Consider the following 21,348-nt stretch of genomic DNA (forward strand, 5'->3'; position numbering starts at 1 on the left):
CAATAATTCAAGCTGAGAACAAAATCAAGGATACAGTCCTGCTACAATGGCCCCCCAAAAATAAAGTACCTAGGAACACAGCTAACCAAGGAGGTTATCTCCTTGAGTTCATCTCCACATGAACTACAAAACATTGCAGAATGAAATTATAGATGACATAAACAAATGGATAAGCGTTCCATGCTCATGGATTGGAAGAATCGATATTGTTAAAATTGCCACACTATCCCAAAGTAACTTACAGATTCAATGCAATTCCTATCAAATTACCAATGTCATTTTTCACAGAATTAGAGAAAGCAGTTCTAAAATTCATATGGAAGCAAAAAAAAGGGCCCAAAGCAATCCTAAGAGAAAAAAAAAAAAAAAAACCAAAGCTGGAGGCATTACATTACTTGACTTCAAACTATACTATAAGGTTACAGTAACCAAAACATCACAGTACTGGTAAACAAACAGACACATAGACTAATGGAACAGAAAAGAGAACTCAGAAATAAAGCTATACACCTACAGCTATCTGATCTTTAACAAAGATGACCAAAAAAATGAACAATGGAAAAAGGACACCCTATTCAATAAATGGTGCTGGGAAAACTGGCTGGCTGTATGTAGAAGAATGAAATTGGACCCCTACCTCTCACCATATATAAAAATTAACTCAAGATGGATTAAAGACTTAAATGTAAGACCTCAAAGTACAAAAATCCTAGAAGAAACCCTAGAAAAATCTCTTCTGGACATTGGCTAAGGCAAGGAATTTATGACTAAGTACTCAAAAACAAATGTAACAAAAACAAATTGGCAATTGGGACTTAATTAAACCACAGAGCATTTGCACAGCAAAAGAAACTATCAACAGAGTAAACAGACATCTTACAGAATGGGAGAAAATAAGTGCAAACTACATATCTGACAAAGGACTAATATCCAGAATCTATATGGAATTTAACAAGAAAAAAACAACTCCATTAAAAAGTGGGCAAAGGACATGAACAGACACTTCTTAAGACAAAGCAGCCAACAAACATGAAAAAATGCTCAACATCACTAATCACCAGAGAGTTGTAAATCAAAACCATAATGAGATATCACCTCACACCAGTCAGAATGGTTATTATCAAAAAGTCAAAAAACAACAGATGTTGGCAAGGCTGCAGAGAAAAGGAAATGCAACCCCTGTGGAAAGCAATATGAAAATTTCTCAAACAACTAAAACTAGGACTACCATTCAACCCAGCAATCTCACTACTGGGTATCTACCCAAAGGAAATCATTCTGTGAAAAAGATCTGCACTTATAGGTTTATTCCAGCACTATTCACATCAGCAAACTCATGGAATCAGCCTAGGTGCCCATCAACAGTGGATTGGGTAAAGAAAATGTGGTACATATACACACCATAGAATACTGTGCAGCCATAAAAAAGAATGAAATCATGTCCATTGCAACAACCTGGGTGCAGCTGGAGGCCATTATTCTAAGTGAATTAACACAGAAACATAAAGTCAAATACTAAACATTCTAATTTGTAAGTGGGAGCTAAACAATAGGTACACACAACATAAAGATGGAAACAGACACTAGGAACTACAAAAGGGGGAAGAGAGGGAAGGGTGCAAGGGCTGAAAACCTACCTATTGGGTACAAGGTTCACTATTTGGGTGATGGGTTCAATACAGCCCAAACCCCAGCATTATACAATATATCAATGTAACAAACCTGCACATGAACCCTCTGAATCTAAACTAAAATTCAGGCTGGGCACAGTGGCTCAAGCCTGTAATCCTACCACTTTGGGAGGCCAAGAAGGGAGGACTGCTTGAGCCCGGGAGTTTGAGAACAGTGTGACAACACAGTGAGACCCCAAGTCTACAAAAACTTTTTTTCAAAAATTAGCCAGGCATAGTGGCACATATCTGTGGTCCCAGCTACTCAGGAGGCTGAGGTGCGAGGATTGCCTAAGCCCAGGAAGTTGAGGCTACAATGAGCAATGATCGCACCACTGCACTCTGGCCTGGGCAACACAGCAAGACCTTGTCTCTAAAAGCAAAAAATGGGCCAGATGTGGTGGCTGTAACCTGTAATCCCAGCATTCTGGGAGGCCAAGGCAGGTGGATCACTTGAGGCCAGGAGTTCAAGACCAGCCTGGCCAACATGGCAAAACCACATCTCTACTAAAAACACAAAAATTAGTCAGATGTGGCGGCAGGTGCCTGCAGTCCCAGCTACTTGGGAGGCTGAGGCATGAGAACTGCTTGAGCCTGGAAAGCAGAGGTTGCAATGAGCCAAGATCACGCCACTATACTCCAGCTTGGTCAACAGAGCGAGACCCTGTTTCCAAAAAAAAAAAAGAAAAAAAGTGAATATAAAATTAAACTTAAAAAAATAATAAGAAGAAGAACTACTAAGATCCTTACTAGGCCTCACTTTCTAATCTCATTTCTTGCCCTCTCCCCTTCCCTCTCCAGGCTCCAGCCACATTCTTAATCTCTCTAGGTTCTTGCCCTAGGGAAGAACACTTGCACTTCCTGTTCTTTCTTTCTTTCTTTTTTTTTGAGACAGAGTCTCACTCTGTCGCCCAGGCTGGACTGCAGTGGTGCGATCTCGGCTCACTACAACCTCGGCCTCCCGGGTTCAGGTAATTCTCATGCCTCAGCTTCCCAAGTAGCTGGGACTACAGGCACACGCCACCATGTCCAGCTAATATTTGTAATTTTAGTAGAGACAGGGTTTCACTGTGTTGGCCAGGCTGATGTCGAACTCCTGACCTCAAGTGATCCGCCTGCCTTGGCCTCCCAAAGTGCTGGGATTACAGGCGTGAGCCACTGCACCCGGCCCCTGTTCTTTCTAACTGGAAAACATTCTCTGCCCCAGGTATCTGCATGGGCACCTTCCTCATCAGTCAGGTCTCAGTTAAAATGTCATCTCCTTAGAGGTGCCTGTCCTGATGGCCCAAACTAAAGCAGTCTTACCCATCCCTTAGAGATCTGTAGTTTTATTTAATTCACAGTGCTTACTACTATGTGAAATTATTTTCTTTAAAAATTGTCTATTCCTCCCAATGAAAATGTAAGCTTCATGAAGGCAGGGATTTTGACTTATTAATGAATCCTCAGATCCCAGAACAGTGCCTGGCACTTGTGAAGAGCCTATTAAATATTGAATTGAATGAATGAAAATAAAACTCCCCTCCAAAGAGGTTCCTTGTCCACAGTTCTCTTGCTCAGTGCATGGTACCTCCATCAATCTTGTTGGGCAAGCCAGAAACTTAGCAGGCATCCCTGTCTCTCATCCCCCATTATCCAACCCAGCATCAAGCCTTAATATTGTTCCCCTTACACAATTGTGCAGTTTCATCCACTTCTATTTCTCCCCTCCTTCATCCAAGCTACCAACACCTCCTACGTGGACTACTACAATGGCCTTTTAAGGGCATTCAGTCTACTCTTGCCTCCTATGGCAGCCAGACAGATTTTGAAAACATATATCCATCACAATTCCCATACTTAAAATATTTCAATGGCTTCCCATTGCTCTTTAGATAATGACAGAAATCCCTATGGTGCTATGTTTTCCAGCTTCATGTTGCACCAGACTCCCTGCCACACACCGTATTGGTCTTTGTTTCCTCAAACTCTGCCTTCTTTCTCTCCACAAGATCTTGGCATATGCTATGCTCCCCATCCTCTTTTCCTGGTTAATGCTTCCTCTTCTCCTTTATCTTACCTCAGTTATGACTTTTTCAAAGGAGCATCATTGACTTCCAAGAAGGTTTCTCATCTCCATGATTAGGCCAATTCCTTCCAGAATAGCGCTAAATACTTTTATTCTGAAACTCTTATTAGTTTTAATTTCACTTTTTTTGTGTGTGATTAACATGTATCTCCCTTACCAGACTGTAGGCTTCCTAAGATTATGTACCACATCTGTTTCTATCCATTATCATTGCCACAGCATATGGGTAAATCTGCTAAATGAATGAAGTGAGCAAATCCACACTTGGGTTTTTAATATAATTTTAAGATTTGAAAATGCTTCCTGATGATCAAACCAATATGAGAATTCTACCCTAAAGTTTTGGTACATACTGATAATTTATTGGAAATTGAATGACCTACAGGTTTAATTTTATACATAATAATGTAATTTATTATCAATGCTTCTATAAGAGAATATAAGGGGAAAAACTGATGGTGTATATCAAAGTTTAGTGACTCCTCTGCCTACCAGTAACTAAGGGGTAGACACTGGGAAATAACCAAATCTAGCTAGCTCCAGGTATAGTCCCTGGTAGTGCTGGTCACGGAAAATTCACATGGAAGGATATCCAATCAAGTTGTCAATAATAAACTTGTGTACGTATGTACATATGTATGTATTTATTGGTTTGGAGACAGTCTCACTCTGTCTCAGGCTGGAGTGCAGTGGTGTGATCTCAGCTCACTCCAACCTCCACCTCCTGGGTTGAAGTGATTCTTGTGCCTCAGTCTCCCAAGTGGCTGGGATTACAGGCGTCTGCCACCACACCCAGCTAATTTTTGTATTTTTAGTAAGGACAAGGTTTCCCCATGTTGGCCAGGCTGGTCTTGAACTCCTGGCTTCATGTGATCCACCCACCTCGGCCTCCCAAAGTGCTGGGATTACAAGCATGAGCTACCATGCCAGGCCAGAAACTTGCTTATTTTAGAGGAGTTGGTAATTAAAATGTTAAAAGTGTATAGTACGCACAGTGCGAGAGAGATTGGCATTAACATTCTGAGGAATGATATTATTCTACTTAGATTACTCAATAAATTAATTCCACAGTAAGTGAAAATAATACATATAAATCCAATTGCAAATATGGATTAGTCACTCATTTTGGCTGAATCAGCTGTGTGTATACAGTTGCCTAAAAGCTCACACCTTCCAGATGGCAGCCTGGATTTCTCAGGAGGAGTATAACAGTCCACTAAGATCTGATTCTCATGAGTCCTCTGACTGTATTCCTAATGTCACATTTCCTTTAATAAACCAATGTATACATAAGCAACAGAAAATAGTTTAGATATTCTGTCACTCCAATAACATTCATTCCATCTGTTACATGTTATGAGCTGGGCTTTGTTCTAAGCACTGGGGATTAAGAGGTAGAGGGTACTCTGATCCCATCTCCCACCTGTTCCCAAACCCTGAAAACTCCTACTTTGTACTCAAATTCACAAACAGCCATCAGCAACATTCCCTATAGATTTTCAACCTTTTCTCTGAATGTTCTCTATTCTACTCCAACCACTTACACCTATGATTATATGTTAAGCCTTGTCATTACTGGTAAATGCAACCTCTCCACAAATCTAAATTTCTGACCACCATTTCCTAACTTTAAGACTAATCCCCAAGGGTGCCCCAATTCCAACAAGTCTTTTATTTTACCTAGACCATCCATCCACCGATCCTATCACCTCTGCACTATTCTCAAGTCCCAGTGTCCTTCTCTCACCAACTCATTATAATCCCTTCTTCATATATACCTTAACTCCATTCCCCTTTTTCTCACTTTGTCTTAATCTCATGACAAGTTGAAAACCCTAGGTAAATGCAACACTCTGACTCTATCAAGTTCAAAACCCTAGGTAAATCCAACTCTCTATTTGATAAAACTATGCTGCACCTCTGCAGCCAAACATTGCTGGAGAAAGGCACACAACCCTTCCTGACTGGTCTTCCGCCAACTTTGTGACCACCAACCTAAAATGGCCCCTTAACACTGGCCTAAAATATCCCATATTCCCCTGGCCCACTCACTCTCCCACTCTCTGAGAAGACTACTCCATGCCTTCACTTTCCTCAAATCTCCAACATCTTCCCCAGCCTTATTCTCAGCAAGGATTTTTCTTCACACGTCACCAAGAAGCAATAAGAAGAGGTTTTACAAAAGCTGCCATCGCATCTTCCTACATTCATCAGCAGTGCCCATGAGTTCAGCTTTCCCTCTTGTAAAAATAAACAGTCAATGTCTAAAGCCAACCCTTCCATATCTCCGCCAGATCCTAAGCCCTGTCTCCTACTCAAGAGCATCTTTCCAACAACTTTCCCCTCACTCCTGCATCATCAACTTTTCTCTCTCCAAAATTATTCTTGTCCACATACAAACATGCTGTTATGTCTTCCATCTTGATCTCACTTCTCCCAACTACTCCTGCATTACTCTGCTTCCCCTCTTGGAAAAGAAACACTTCAAAGAATTATCTGTGGCAGCTTTCTCCAATTCTTCTCCTCTTTTTCCTCTTGAATTCACTTGCACTTAGGCTTTTGTTCCTCCCTTCCACCAAAACTGCCCTTTATCAAGGTCACCAATGACCTCCGTGTTGCTAAATCAAATAAGCAACTGTCCTATCTTACTGACCTATCTGTAGCATTGACTCTCCCTCCCCTTGACACCTCCAGGATACCAGTCTCCTGTTTGTCACCACCTCACTGGCTGCTCTCCTTCAGTCTCCTTTGCTGACTAGTCCTCAACTTCCCAATATCAAAAAACTGGGGCTTAGACCTGTCTGCAACTATTCTTCTCTGTCTACACCCACCCCCTTGATGATTTCCTCCAGTCTCAATACTTTAAATACCTGACTCACCTAAGCTGTAAAGAGCCTCAAATCTGTACCGATAGCCCAACTTCTCCTCTACACTCCAAACCTATATAGTCAGTTCCCTATTCAACATGTCTACTTGTACGTCTAAATAAGCTTCTCAAATTTAGTGTGTCCAGAATGGAATTCTTGATCTTCCCCAACTCAGTTAAATGGTAACTCCATTCTTATTGCTAAGGCCAAAAATCTTGAGTCACCCTTGATTTTTCTCTTTCTCCCACCCCAGATCTTACCCATCAGCAAATCTTGTTGGCTGTACCTTCCATGTATATCCAGAATTGAACTTTATCATATGACCTTGACTGCCACCACCAAGGTCCAACCAACCATCACCTCTTGCCTGGATAGAGTAAGTGACTCCCAACTGTTTTTATGCACCAGCTCTTGCTCTACTACTATCTATTCTCAACACAGCTGCCAGAAAGACCTTGGGAAAAAACTAAGTAAAATTATGTCACTCCTCTGCCTTTCCAATAGCTTCCCACTGCATACAGAAAAAAATTCAGTATCTTTGCTATGATTTACAAAGCCCTACACAATTTATCACCCCATTATGTCTCTGAACCCATTATCAACACTGCTATCCCTCTCATTCTCTCTCTTCCAGCTACAGTGATCTCCTAGCTGTTCCTCAGACAGGCAGATACCCCCTTCACCTGAGGGATCTGCACTTGCTGTTCTTGTCACCTAGACCTTCCCAGATCTGCATACAGGTCAATCCCTTGCCTTTATCAGATCCTGCTTACATGCCACTCTCGCACTGAGGACTTCCCTGGCCACTTCCTGTTCACTTCAGCGGCTTTATTTTTCTCCTTAGTACTAATCAATATCTAAAATACTGTGTATTTTACCTGGTTATTTTGTTTGTCTCTCTCCTCCACTAGAACGTAAGTTCAATGACGACCATGATTTTTGTCTGTTTGTTCTCTGCTATATCCCCAGCACTAAAACAATGCCTGTAACATAGCTGGAATACAACTGCCACACAGGAGATGCTCAATAAAAGTATTGTTTTCTTTCTCCTCCTGTTGAGTCACTACTGACAAAGTTGAAAATGTATCAACAGAAACGCAATGCTTCTAACAGAAAAAAGTCAAGACTTTTGCCTTACTAAAAGCAGGTTAACAGTATCATCCCCTCGTATGATAGCCACGATTCTCTAAATTCTTAACCTATCATTCATTTATTACATGTCTACAATAATTAGTCACAGATGAGATGAATTTTTTTCCCCAAAATATATTTACCTTAGTAAAATCATTCTTTGAAGTTTCTAAACAATCCTGAGAGGTCATTCTTTTCCTCTGTTCTGGGGCTGGAGGCTTCATCTTAGATGGAGACACTAAAACAGCACCACCTGGAAAAATAAAGAAGATGATAGTTTCAATTACACTAAATTATCATGTAGAAAAAGCAGGTTAAATAAGAACTGCACGGTGTTTGCTGATTACCAACAGCTGGAGTAGTGAGATCATGATGAGTCCTCTGGATTCCACCAAGTTCTCTCAGCTTGGGAGTAGGAAGCCGGCCTCCTTTTTCTGAGGATACAGAAGAAGAATCCGACCTATAAATTGAAACAATCTATGAATCTATACAGCATTTCCTCCAGAAAATATGATTAAAAAAATACTTTGTCATCATTGTGCAATAAAATATAAAACTTGTAAGAGAATGCCATTATGTTTCTGAAAAAATCACCACCAAATCCACATGCAGTTAAAAGACACTAAAATTTTCAATAATGAATAGAACTAAGCACAAGATCAAAAATAAAACTGAACACTGAAAAAATACTATAAGCTATATGGACTATATCAATGGAATAAAAACAACCCACAAAGAAAAAAGTGACTGAATACTGGATAAGGGGGAAAATCACTGCAAGTCAGCACCAGCACAGCAGAGAATCCTTCCTTACATCAAGGCTCAAGTTCCATAACATCCATGAATGAATAAGGGATTTAGATTATAGACAAAAGGCACTATTATCATAGGTGGAGAAGAGCAACTCCCCACAGCAATTTACACATAAAACAACAGGAATTAGCTATTTTCAGAAATCACTTTTTAAAAAATATCATAAAACATTATCTTTTTTGGTAGAATCATCTGATATTAAAGAGCACCAGCTTTTTTCTTTAAAGTCATTCTTCCAGACACATTTGCAAATCTGGCACACCATAAATTATAGGACATAAATGAAAATAATCCTAACTACTTCCTCCCAAAGTAGCCCAGAATTCAAGTATTCAATTACCAATCAGTAGTGACTTAAATACCTGAATCAAATTATTCACCACATAGCAGTGCCTTTGTGACGTTGAAATAAAATCTGCACTTTATTAGTCATAAAATCAAAAGTGTAAACCACTATATTTAGTGACAAAACAAAGTACATATCGACTATGTAAATAATGCTTCTCCATACTGAGTAATTTAAAACTCTCACCCTTCTTTCATCTTGTCTGCCTTAGATTTCTCATGTACATCCAACTTCTCTTGCTCTCCCATAAAAGCCTGCTTGCCCGTTTTCCTGTCCCCTTTCTCCTCATTGTCATCCTCCTCCTCCTCCTCCTCTTTCTCCCTGGGCTGTTTCTGTATGTCTTCACTAGTGTTCTCTGTATCCCAAGCCAGCCGCCTTCTAACAGGTAGAGTGGGAGGTGACACGCCCAATTTCTCCGTGGTATTTTTCTGGGGCTGTTCTTCCACGATCTTTCTTTTTTCTTCTGGTTCTGTAGAAGGACATTTCTGCAAAGTCTTATGGCTTGTAGTATCTCTGTGTTAACAAAATCAGTTTTATTTTAAATGTGAATAGTCTGCACTTTCCTAATCTACACCAATTTTAATGAGTCCATCGTTTCCTTCTTCTGTTCACAACTACACGTTTTCCATAGATATTGCCTTGCTCAGGTATTGAAGAAGGAAATCTAATTTGTTTTATAGTAAAATAAATCAAAGTTATAATCTGGAGTTTCTATTAAAATATTCCAAAATGCATTTATCTTCTTTTACTCCTACCTTCACATATGCTTGTGTACATCTAATCTGCTGACACAAGTCATACCTAGCCCTAAACTGGCATTTACACACATAAACTAGGATCCCATGGTCTAAGTTCTTCAATTACTTTCGCTTACAAATAGTTACATCATGTTCATTTAAACCCAAAACAGCAAAGCGCTCTTCCATAAAATCAGCAGTCAAGTTCTGAATCAGCCACAAAAATCCATCAATGAATGATAATAGGTATGCATTAATAGCTTACAGTCTCTACGTTTTTATTGTTGTTGACTTTCTTTTCACCTTCTAAAGGTCTTTTTACATCTACCATATAATCATCCCTACTCTGCTATTAATTGTCAAAAAAATATATTATAAAAATCTAGCCTTCCAGATTTACATTATGTGGTATTTATACACAAATAAAGCAATCTATATTGCTTTATTTTTCACAGAGAATAAAAATGAAATAAATGGCTGCCACATTTCCATTTGACTGGAGACAAATTTTGAGTAGTCAGGTCATTTTCCTATGACATTCTATGATCTATATAAGTGTCAACAAACTTTTTTTGCCATCCACAAAGAATATCTTACCCAGCAAGATCTAATGCTCTGATGTTGCTACTAATGGTTCCTTCTGAGCTTGTAGTTGAGGAGACATCCCAACAGCAGTTGCTATCAGACAGAATCTGATTCAGGTGGTCCCGAGAAAAATGTGTCCCCTGAACTCGCTTCCTATAAAACTCAGCCTTTTCTCGGAGTTCTTTAACCTATACAGGAGAGTTCAGACATCATATACTATTGTAAATGCTTCTTTACAAATAGCACCAAGTAGCATATCAAAGACATTGAACAAATACAGCCAGGGACCAAGGACAAAGGAAGGCAAAATTAGCCACATACAGTCATCAGACTTTGTGCATTTAAGCAAAAACGAAAACAATCAAGCTAAAGCACGATGCAGCTGTTTTATTTCAGACCAGCAGGCAGGGAGAAATTTACAGCAGCTAAGAAAAATATTGACATCTACTTTTTATTCCAACTGAAATTACACAAGTAATCTATGCATTATAGTTTTTAAAAACTCAAAAGCAACCAACCTCGGCATACCACATGGCATTTAGAGAACCCTAGAGAAGGAATACAGAAACACACTTAATGATAGGTTAATGCCATAACTGAGTATTAATGGAACCAATGAAACACATTATTCTCCCTTCTAGATATCTACCAAACTTGTCAATCAATATTTCTTAGTATATTAAGTAATTAGTTCAGTAACCAAGATAGCTTATTATTATCTTGAAAACGAGCCACATTCTTGCATGGCTAGGATGCTGCTGATGACAGATAAATTAGGCAATCTAATTATTATTCCTATTTCCCCACCTCTGGAAAGGTGCTTACACGCCAGAAATCCCTAACCCAGCTTTATTTCATGGCTTTGCATACAGCTACTACTGCTACAGAAGCCCTCACTGGGAGAGTTATGAGGTTATGAGGCTTCCCTCTCCAAACTCCTCAATGTTCCCTTGGAATCAGCAAAATCTCTACTTAAAAAAAAAAAGTACTAAATATATAATTTAAAATAGTAGCCCATAAAATCATAATAGAAATATGTTCAACAAAGTGACAGTATAAAAAAAGTTCTGATGAATAATAAAGTGATATGAATTCTTTAATATGCAAGTAACATTTTCTGATGAAAAGGAGCCTTTATACCCATTTGAAACCTTTCACTTTATACATCATACTGCCACCTGCTGGCTTCTGCAAGTACAATTCCACAATGTAAAAAAAATTAAGTTGAAGTTTTACCCTTAAAATTCTGTTCAATAGCTTTATTTATTCTCGAAAGACACTAATTTTTTTTTATCATCAAGACAGAAAATCTTTATTCTAGAACTGCTTTTCTTTCAGGGCAAAAAAAAGCAAACAATGAAACAGCAACGTAAAAGTAATTGTAGAAACATATTCTCAGCTCCTTAACAAGGTACGATTTTGAATGCAGAGATGAAAGTGTTACAACTCTAGGGAATTGGCAAAAGCAAAAGACAGCACCTACATGGCATAAGAAACCATATAATGCCAACAGAGTCCTACTCTAGTGAACCATACCTGAAAAAAAAAAAATCCTAAAGGATAATTTGAAATATTTTCTTCACTGCCAACAACAACAACAAAAAAAACCTTTGTTCATCTATCATTTCTATCAACTCCTATAACGTTAAAGAAAATTTCTAACAGTGGTTTTTGCATTTAACAGGTAGAAGTGAGGTACATGAATTAACTCTACTGAACTTCTAACCAGGGTATTCTGAATGCACAGGAACCTTGTTATAAAGTGCCTCTATATACTCCAGATTTTATTGCCAATAAGTGCCCCCATGTTTCAAATGTTTCATAGCCACTCCATCACCTACATGCTTTAGCATCACTTCCTCCTCTGTGTTCTCAGAATTCTTTGTGCACATTCCCATTAATACATATTCAATTTTACTGGAATTAATTGCACATGTCCTCCTCGTCCATCAACCTATGAACTTCTTGAGGTGAGGTAAAATGTAGCACTTAAGCACTGAGTCCACAACCTGTCCTGAGTGCAGACTAAGTGGTATGCCTGAGCTAACCATGGCAGCCAAAGATAAGCAAGAAACTCCCTGCCCTCAGTGAGCTCACAGTCTGAGACAGGAGGTCAACCTGTACATAAATTATCATAATATTGATGGGGGTCTATGCCATAATAAACAAATGAAATGTAAATTGAAGGAGTGCTTCAAAAGGGGGACCAATTGGTCCTGCACTGTGTTGGGTAGAGTGGCGGGACTGTGTAGGTGGAGGGGGCAGCAGAGGAAGCTGCTCCTATCCATGCATGATGAATGAAAGAATGGATGAATACTCTCCATGTACACAGTCATCCAGTTTTATTTGACATCAACTTTATTTAGAAAGGAGGGGGAGAGGATACTTCATAAAAATTCTGTAGAACTTTGATTTATTCAGTTCTATTTGTTACTGACATTTAAAACTAAATGCTTTAAATTTACTATATCAATAATCTTTATTAATAATCTTAGTGCTATTATATTTTACAAATATATGATTTTAAATATCTATAACCCTAAACTAAGATGAAAAATTAGAAGGCTGACATTTTCCAAGGTAGTATGTTCTACTAAAAAGAAGAGGAAAAAAATGAATGGCATGAACTCAATGTTAAATAGAACAATCCCTACAGCCAACAACCAGAGCCACTAAAAAGGATAGAAATAAACCATTCCCATCTCAAAACAACATACACGCACCTTTCTGGGTCAAGTAATGTCATCATATTATATGATATGATATAATTATAAATAAAAATGTTTTCTTTTCTGAATTTCTTTGTGCAAATTAAGAGTTCAATTAAATTATTTAAAACATATGCAGAAAATTCAAACTCAAGAAACTGGGGATAAAAACTCTTTTTACTCAAAAATCATCCCCCCAAAATGAGGGGTCACTTTATACCTAGTCTTTACAATGTCTATCAACTTATAGGACAGCTCTCAAATGCAGGACTTTATCTTGAAACACAGTCCTATTTGTGGAAGACACATTAGAATAAAACCACCTCAACCAATCGATGATGAAAAGATTACCTAACAATTAAGAAAAAAAGAAATTTAACATAGATTAAGTAGTTATTCTGAGGATAGAACCTAAAAAATTGTAATTGCTGACTATAAAGAAACAATCCCTTAAGTGAGCATTTTAAAAAGCAATAGTCAAGTGGTTATTGTAATGGAGATGACCAATACACAACCACTGGGCAAATAAAACCAACCACCCTAATGCTCTATGAGAGGTAACTGGGACTTAGCATAGAATTTCCAGTGACTATAGACTATTAACATATTCAAAAAGTACATCTCAAACATAGAAAGAAATGAAGATGATATATGGACTCAAAAACTAATGTGACTCAAAAAGTGAGTTAATATTCCAACAACGAAGTCACTTATGACTTTGTTAGTCGTAAGTGTTGGAATGTTAGGAGTGGGAAAATGAAGGAATACTGTACCTTATATTTAGGAACCTCATAATCAGCTGCCTATAGTAAATGACTTCCAAGAGATCTAAGTAAAACATGGCCCATATTAAATGCCTATAACCTGGTCAACTAAAACTGTTATCATCAATGATCACTGACTTCTTAGCTAAAAATTCTTATTCTTTTCTAACTTCAATTTACTTTCTGAATTATTTTTCTCAAAGAAATTAAGGCAAACTATACCACTAATTTAAATATTTACAACCACCAATATAGTCTTTAATAAGCAAAAAAAGCAACATTACCAAGATATCATAATAGGAAACCTTGAAAAGTCTATTGACAACAACAATGTTCTTGTCCATCAAGGCAGGATAAGGAATCTCATCTTACTATTACTTCAGTTTTAACAAATCTTCTCAATTAGATGTTTAGTTCTGACGCCTAAACTCATCTTAAAGAAATTGCTTCTTGGTCTTTTGGCCAAGATCGAGTGTAGAAATCTCAGAGAAAACACAGTCTTCCAAAACAAAGAGTTTCTCATAACCTCAACCTAGTGTCATGCCTAAACACAACAGGCCAGCAGCTGACACCGATTTACTGGCCACACACTGTTCTGCCTCTGTCCTGCTTTTCCTCACTCCCACTATCAGATTCCTCAGTCAGGGAGATCTTTGCCAAGACTTGGGATGGTCACAAACTGCTCAAGAGTTTAGCTGACTCACTGCCTTTCTTCCATCATGGGTGCTTTCGACGCTCCTAGTTTTAACTTGATTTCACTAAGGGGACTATATGAACATTGCCCCAGATAATATCTGGGACAGCTTTGAGCTTTGTCTTTTACTTGCCTGTGCTGTCTTCAAGATATGCTCAAATAGAGAAGTAGAAAGCAAAAGAGTGGCCACGGTGGAAGGAATCAAGTGACCTCCTGAAACAATATGCAGACAGCATGACAGTCACTAGGACATGTGTCTGGGAGTTGCAGTTCAAAGAACCAGCAGCTCAGAGCACCGAGCACCGAGCACCGAGCACCGAGCACCGAGCACCGAGCACCAGCCCTTTCCCCCAGAGGCTGATTACACATAATTGTGGGCCATGGTTTTAAGTAATGAGCTAAATAAAAGACCCATTCCCCATCCAAATTATCCTTCTGTTTACAATGACAGGGGGAAGTGGGATGTTTACTAATGTCTAATCTAAACAGAAACATTTTAATGTAGCTTGTTCTCTCAGAAAAGTTTAAAAAAAGTCAAGATACAATTTGAAAGATGCTAATACAATAATAAAAATGTTCCATTCTCTATCCTTTGAGTATAAGAAGCTAGTACTAAAGTAGCACTTCTCAACTCTAGAATTACCCTTCCCCTCAAACCTATCTTCAGATCCCCAGTTTCTCCCACATTAGAGTACCCCAACCTGTAGCTCACACCTCTAACCACATAAGCTGTATCTTTCTTTTGCCTACAAACTGTAAGAGTACACACTGACAATGGGCATCACTATCAGACAAATTATTTAATCTTCAGTTGAGAGAGTGGAGGTCTGAAAGTTATGAAATAATCGAATCTATAATGATACAATTCTATAAATTCAATCTATTAACACAATCAAATGTTTGATGGTAAAAAGTGTTAACTTAAAAGACCTCAATGAATAGTAATTGCTGAAGAGCCAGTGGCATTAAAAAAAAACACACTGATAATTTACATCCTAATACATAAGTTCCTGATACTATTAGTGCTATTATTATATCATACTTCTTTAAATTGTGGTCTCTATTACCAAATGGAACTCATTGTGAAATTAAAGTGTTAATAGAGGCTGAAAGAACATGTGGGCTTATTGAGCTCACGTACACTCACCTGATTTGGCATGTTTCCCTTCACACGTGTCCAAGCCCCAGCTTTATATAAATACTGAGCTGGGCTCAGAAATTTTGCTCTATATTCGGAATTCACCTTCCTAATAGGAATGAAATGAAAGTAAATATTTCACTATGTTGATCACTGAAATACTATATTTTCCTATTAAAATACATACCCAAGTCTTTGATGTTTCCAAGGAGTAAGCTTCTTTTTAGGCTGGTGTAAGTCTTTTAATTCCATCTCTGCTTCCAATTTTAAAGGATCGTCTATTTCATTACTCTGAAATGGAAATAATTTAAGCTTTTTATGCTTAAAATGTTACACATTAAAGTGAAAACATGGATGTTATAAAGTTAGACTTGAATATTTAATGACATTTCTATTTTTAGAAGCTTTAGATACTGAAGAAAACAAAAATAAGAAATCAACAAACAAGTTTTGAAATTTTTATTATATTTGGTTAGTTATTTTTGAAGTTTAGCTGAGGATATAGCTTCATTTTCTAACAATAAAGATTTTAGATCTTTGGCTAAGGAAGAAAATTTTTAAGTTAACAAATACATATCTAAATAATGTTACCATACACTGAACTTGATATTCTAAATTTACAATTGCATTACAGTAATTAAACATAGGATCCTGATGAATTAGTTACCAAATCGCTTTACTGAATAACAATTCTGTTTTTTTCTCCGATAATATCATAGGTCTAATATATGTGTGTATATAAATCATTTTACTTTTAGTCATATTTACTTATAACTTTATACTATTTTTAGGACCCATAAAATATCAGGTATCAACATTCCAGGAGATTAAAAAATAGTATTTATACCCCAATTACCTGTAATTTATAATCATGTTAGCCTGATTCTGCAGCTTAAATGGCTGTAATATCACACAGAAGCTGTTGTTTGTATATTCTGAGGTAGATCATATGAATTATACTGGCCATAATCTGGCATGCTAACACTTTGGTTTAAACTACTTGTGATGGCCAGGTGTGGCAGCTTACGCCTGTAATCCCAGCACTTTGGGAGGCCAAGGTGGGCGGATCACCTGAGGCTAGCAGTTCGAGACCAGCCTGGCCAACATAGTGAAACCCCGATTCTACTAAAAATACAAAAATTAGCCAGGCATGGTGGCATGCACCTGTAGTCCCAGGTACTCAGGAGGCTGAGGCAGGAGAATTGCTTGAACCTGAGAGGCAGAGGTTGCAGTGGGCCAAGATCATGCCACTGCATTCCAGCCTGGGTGACAGAGCAAGACTCCGTCTTGAAAAAATAAATAAAAATAAAATACATGTGAGTATGTATGTGTTTAATTCCCATAACTTAAAACAAGTATTTCTAGCACTACTGTTACCCCAGGAAGTTACTATAAATCCAGTCATTTGATATTAAACTTACTAGACTTTGATATTAACCGTATTAGACTTACCTCCTACACTGTTAAGTACTCAACATGCTGTATCATTTTTATTTATGTCTGTCTCCCCACTAGCCCAAGAGCTGCTTGGGGCTATTTGCCAGCCTTGTATTCTCAGTACCAACCCACGTCTGCTCCTAGTAGCTGGCTCAATGAACATTTGATGAACAAATGAATTAATGAACTAGTGAAAACTAAAAACTCCCAGGTGGTAGTAAGCAAAAGAAAATGTGGAGAATCTAAAATAATGGAGATTTTGTTTGGTAAGGTTAAAAGTTGATGAATACCTTCTTTTCAGGAGATACTGTTTCAAGATTTCTGTTTTCTCTCAAATCATTTCTTAATTTTGGTTCTTTCACTGGAGATAAACCCTTGAAATTTCTTTTGTATTCAGTTTCATGGATGACTGAGTTACCTTTGAATGGTGGAGTAAACTGGCTTTTATTGTGGAAAACCTTAAAACAAAAATTATCTTAGTTTAGTTTTGTTCATTAAATATGCAGAACTTCGGTCTTCAATTACTTAACAAAACATACATAAAGTTGAATTACAGGACAAAAAAAATAGCAAAGTTATATATGATTTTAATTTCATTTCACATATATTATTAACATCCAAAGGTCAACTTTACATACTCATTACCATGTTTTGAATAATAGTTTTATAATCAAAATATAGCTTATAACCAAAATAAATATTGGCATATTTTCATATGACACAGACAGTAGCTTTAAGGCAACTCTGTTGTCAGTTCTACAGGTTTTTTTCTTCCTCCCTGACATGATTTTTTTTATTCCTGCCTTAATAGAAAGTTCTTGGCATTTTCGAACACCCAATATGTTGAATTTGTTTAGCTTTTCTTCCCTTGGCTTATTTTCAGCACATTTTATTAAGGCAAAGAAGATGTTCTGAGCAATTACTACACTTGTATTGTTAAATGTTTCCTTTTATCCTATTTCACAGTATGGTTTCTATTTCACAGCATATTACCACTGATTACAAGGAAAGCAAATGGAAAAGACAGGGAACTCAAACAAGTTATATTACTGCTTTGTAATGCTGAATAGGGTATCTTCATACAGATCAGATCTAAACAGTTTATCTATTTTAGTACAGTATAACCTCAAGGACTCTCCTGCCAAAAACTGTTCTGACTCCTTTACATATTAATATAAGACATCCTTTCAGAAAGCAGGTGTCTGACAAAATAGAAATGAACAACCTTTTTAGAGGTTTCCTATCAACAAGCATTGAAAGCTGTCTCAAAGCTCTTCAATCCATAGACTCTAAATTCAACATGCTTTGAACAATGAGCAATTCCTTCTAAAAAAAAAAAAGCTTGTGAAACACATTCAAGAAAGCAATAAAACTACCAATGAATATATCGCTAGTGATTTCTCTCATAAAAGTAACATTTCTACACAACGCTTTCACTGACATGTAAAAGCCCTATTTGTTGACGATATGATCTCATTTGAATCAGCTCTATCTTCAAGGTCAAACACTCTATAAAAAACTGAATAATTACAATTTTTATGTTGTAAATAATGTTTTAGATACACTTAATCTCCAAAACACCCTGTAGGTAAGCAAAAGAAGTACTGATCCTATTCACTAGGTTAATAACGGGTACTTATCATTTTGTTACTTCATAGCTTCTTAAAATGTTATATAAATTTCAAAGGTATTTTAAAAATTGAATAAGCCCAAAGCTGCCACGATTTATAGGATCACTGGTGTTTTTTTCATCTTAATGTAAGATGACTAGATGTTATTGTCTTGCTGAATCTAATTATCCCGTCAGTTCTTAGGGCTATACACAATACATAAGTGAATGCTGACGTACAGGAGAAAATGAATGTAAGGGTGTGTGAGAGTGTGTATATTTATAAAGAAAAACACAAAGACCAGAAGAAAAAACAGACTAAGCCATTACAGGTCTCTGGGGATATTACAAGTGGAGGTATTTCCTGTCTCTGCCTAGAAGTACTGTTAAGAACATAAATGAGAGTTTAAAGCCTAAGAACTGCCTAAGGGATGAAGGTAGTAAAACAACAGACTATTTATTAGTAATGGTATCTCAACACTAAAACTGTGCAGGACTATAATGAAATCTAAAACCACATCATTACAGCTTCTGAATTTTACAAATATAGTTATACCGACAATGCCTATTACTATTTGTCTGATATAAGGACAAAATTACGTATCTTGTGTTATTGTCAACATATTTTGTATTTATTAAAATAAATATTCAAAGCAGTTATGCTTTTCTTAGAATACACAAAACATGCAATATATTAGTCAACAAAACACATTTTAGAATAAAATCAATTTAATAATTTTTTATTAAGTAAAAAAATCTTATAGCATGCAAAAACTTACCAGTTCCCCAAGTTTTCATTACCCTGTCTCATATTTAGTATATGTGCTGCATCTGGCAACAATGATCATCAGTAGCCTAGGACAGTATAATATTACTACCATAAATCATAAGTAACAGGACGATTTTAGCAAAATTCTCACTTTGGTTTTCTAGAACCTACCTCCAGGCTACCTAAGTACCTAAGTTCTTGCAACTCTTAATTCTATGTAAATCTACATTACTAGATAAGATAATGGTACTCAGAAATGTATTACATCCATTAAACTACCTGATTGGCTGCAAAAGCTGGAGCAGTTTCTTTAGAAGTCTTCCAAACAAACTGCCTTTGATATTCAGAATTTCTCAAGGCATTACATGAAGGAACAACAGTCAATCCAGCTTTCTTACGCAGAAGTCTATCCAACTGTTCAAAACAAAAATCCACTCAAAGACATTAAAAATTTCTATTCAAACTTTTTTAAAATTGTGGTAAAAAAAATGCATAACACAAAAATCTATCCTCTTAACAAAATGTTCAGTCTACAGTACAAAATTGTAAACTACATGCGCATTGTGGTACAGCAAACTTTAACTTATAAATAGTATCTTTTTTCAAGTGTCAAACCATTTAAAATTCCTTTCTATCAAAGGACTATTAGGCATCCCAGGAAAAATATAATACTCTCAGTCCTTTCCTACTAATCATTCATAATTAAATCTATTACCAAAAAGTCCCAGCACTTTGCCTCATCTGCACACTGCTTCTGTGAACACCCCTTCTCCTGCCTGCCAGACACACATCACCTTCCTTGTTCCCTTTTACCCCCAGCTTTTTCAACAAGCTATGGATTCTTCTCCAACACTCTGAAATGCCTCTTCAGAGTCCCAGTCAGTGGTGGACATGAACCAGAGAAGAGCAGTGGAACAGAATGGAGAAAGAAATGTGGAAGGCATTGAGATCCCCATGCAAGTTCCGGTAGCCTCTGCTTATGTGCTCACAAGGACCTGCTGCAGGCCAGCTGTGACATAAGAGAGCAAAAATGCAAGATCTCTGAGAGACAGCCAGAGCTCTCCTTCCTTTTGCATTTCATCAATTGAGTTTCTGTCTGTCTTCTTATACAGATAAGAAACTGAAAAGGGGCTAGATAGAAGTCAGCTCAGCACCCTGCCAGAAGTAAGGGCCTACTTCCCTTCTCTGTCTCAACTTGATCTCTCCCTTGGGACTCAGGTGCTAATACATGATGAATAAAATCCAGACATAGGAGGTCCATCCAATAAAGGGATATCATAGCATAACTACTACAAAATAGCGAGTAGTAAGAATAGAACTAATTCACAACAACTAAAGTCAACAGCCTGTTATCAACTATTCTTATAGACATTAGACAAGAAAACAACAATGGAAAATTCTGAAACACAAAATGTAACATTACAGAAATGACGATGAAACCAACAAAGAATTCTATGTTTTTGAAAAGAAATGCAGTGAATATGCCTACCCCAGTATCTACATTTTCTGAAAGAACCTTGGTAGAATGTTCCAGTTCCACATTTTCATTAACTGGTATATGGTTTGTTACACCCTCATTATTTTCCACAACATCTGAAGCCCTTTCAGCTCTGGAGTCTGCAGAGTGAGATCTGGTTCTTTTGGGAACCCTGGAAGCTTCTAGTGAGTCAACTCTTTCTTGAGTAACATCCTTTTGCTCTGCTTCTTGTGATTTTGGTGTTTCCGGGGCTTCTGGTTCTGGCAATGCGACCACATTGTTCTCTGAGATAGCTCCATTCCACTCCAGAGATTTTGAAATCTGTGGGTCATGGTAAGGGACTCTTCTTTTTGAAATAAAACTTGGCTCCTTCGTGATCCCTACAAAACACGGTATACAAAACTAGTAGCTACCAAAGCAAAAAGTTACAAAGACAACTTTTAAGAACACTTGTGAAGGAGAAATGAAATTTAAAATTTAGTTCAGATATATGTACCTATATATACACACAATATCCTTCAGAATATAGGATTTT

General features: G+C 37.2%; 1 protein-coding gene across 6 annotated transcripts in view; it reads right to left on the minus strand.

Annotated features, from left to right (window-relative positions):
• MDM1 (Mdm1 nuclear protein) overlaps positions 1 to 21,348 on the minus strand; it is a 62,730-nt gene that overhangs the window by 11,457 nt on the left and 29,925 nt on the right. For 3 of the 6 annotated variants that reach the window (XM_050748592.1, XM_050748595.1, XM_050748591.1), the window contains 10 exons: positions 20,826 to 21,193; positions 19,616 to 19,750; positions 17,249 to 17,416; positions 15,709 to 15,812; positions 15,531 to 15,630; positions 10,736 to 10,765; positions 10,230 to 10,405; positions 9,082 to 9,408; positions 8,084 to 8,196; positions 7,880 to 7,989 (listed from right to left, as the gene is read on the minus strand). In XM_050748592.1, the coding sequence (XP_050604549.1) occupies positions 7,880 to 7,989; positions 8,084 to 8,196; positions 9,082 to 9,408; positions 10,230 to 10,405; positions 10,736 to 10,765; positions 15,531 to 15,630; positions 15,709 to 15,812; positions 17,249 to 17,416; positions 19,616 to 19,750; positions 20,826 to 21,193 (1,631 nt within the window). Of the gene's footprint in view, positions 1 to 7,879; positions 7,990 to 8,083; positions 8,197 to 9,081; positions 9,409 to 10,229; positions 10,406 to 10,735; positions 10,766 to 15,530; positions 15,631 to 15,708; positions 15,813 to 17,248; positions 17,417 to 18,183; positions 19,751 to 20,825; positions 21,194 to 21,348 lie in introns of those variants that run through there. The other 3 variants (XM_050748596.1, XM_050748594.1, XM_050748597.1) reach the window with 3 other exon arrangements.

This window comes from Macaca thibetana, chromosome 11, assembly GCF_024542745.1.
Source record: "Macaca thibetana thibetana isolate TM-01 chromosome 11, ASM2454274v1, whole genome shotgun sequence".
In the NCBI taxonomy this organism is placed as follows: Eukaryota; Metazoa; Chordata; class Mammalia; order Primates; family Cercopithecidae; genus Macaca; species Macaca thibetana.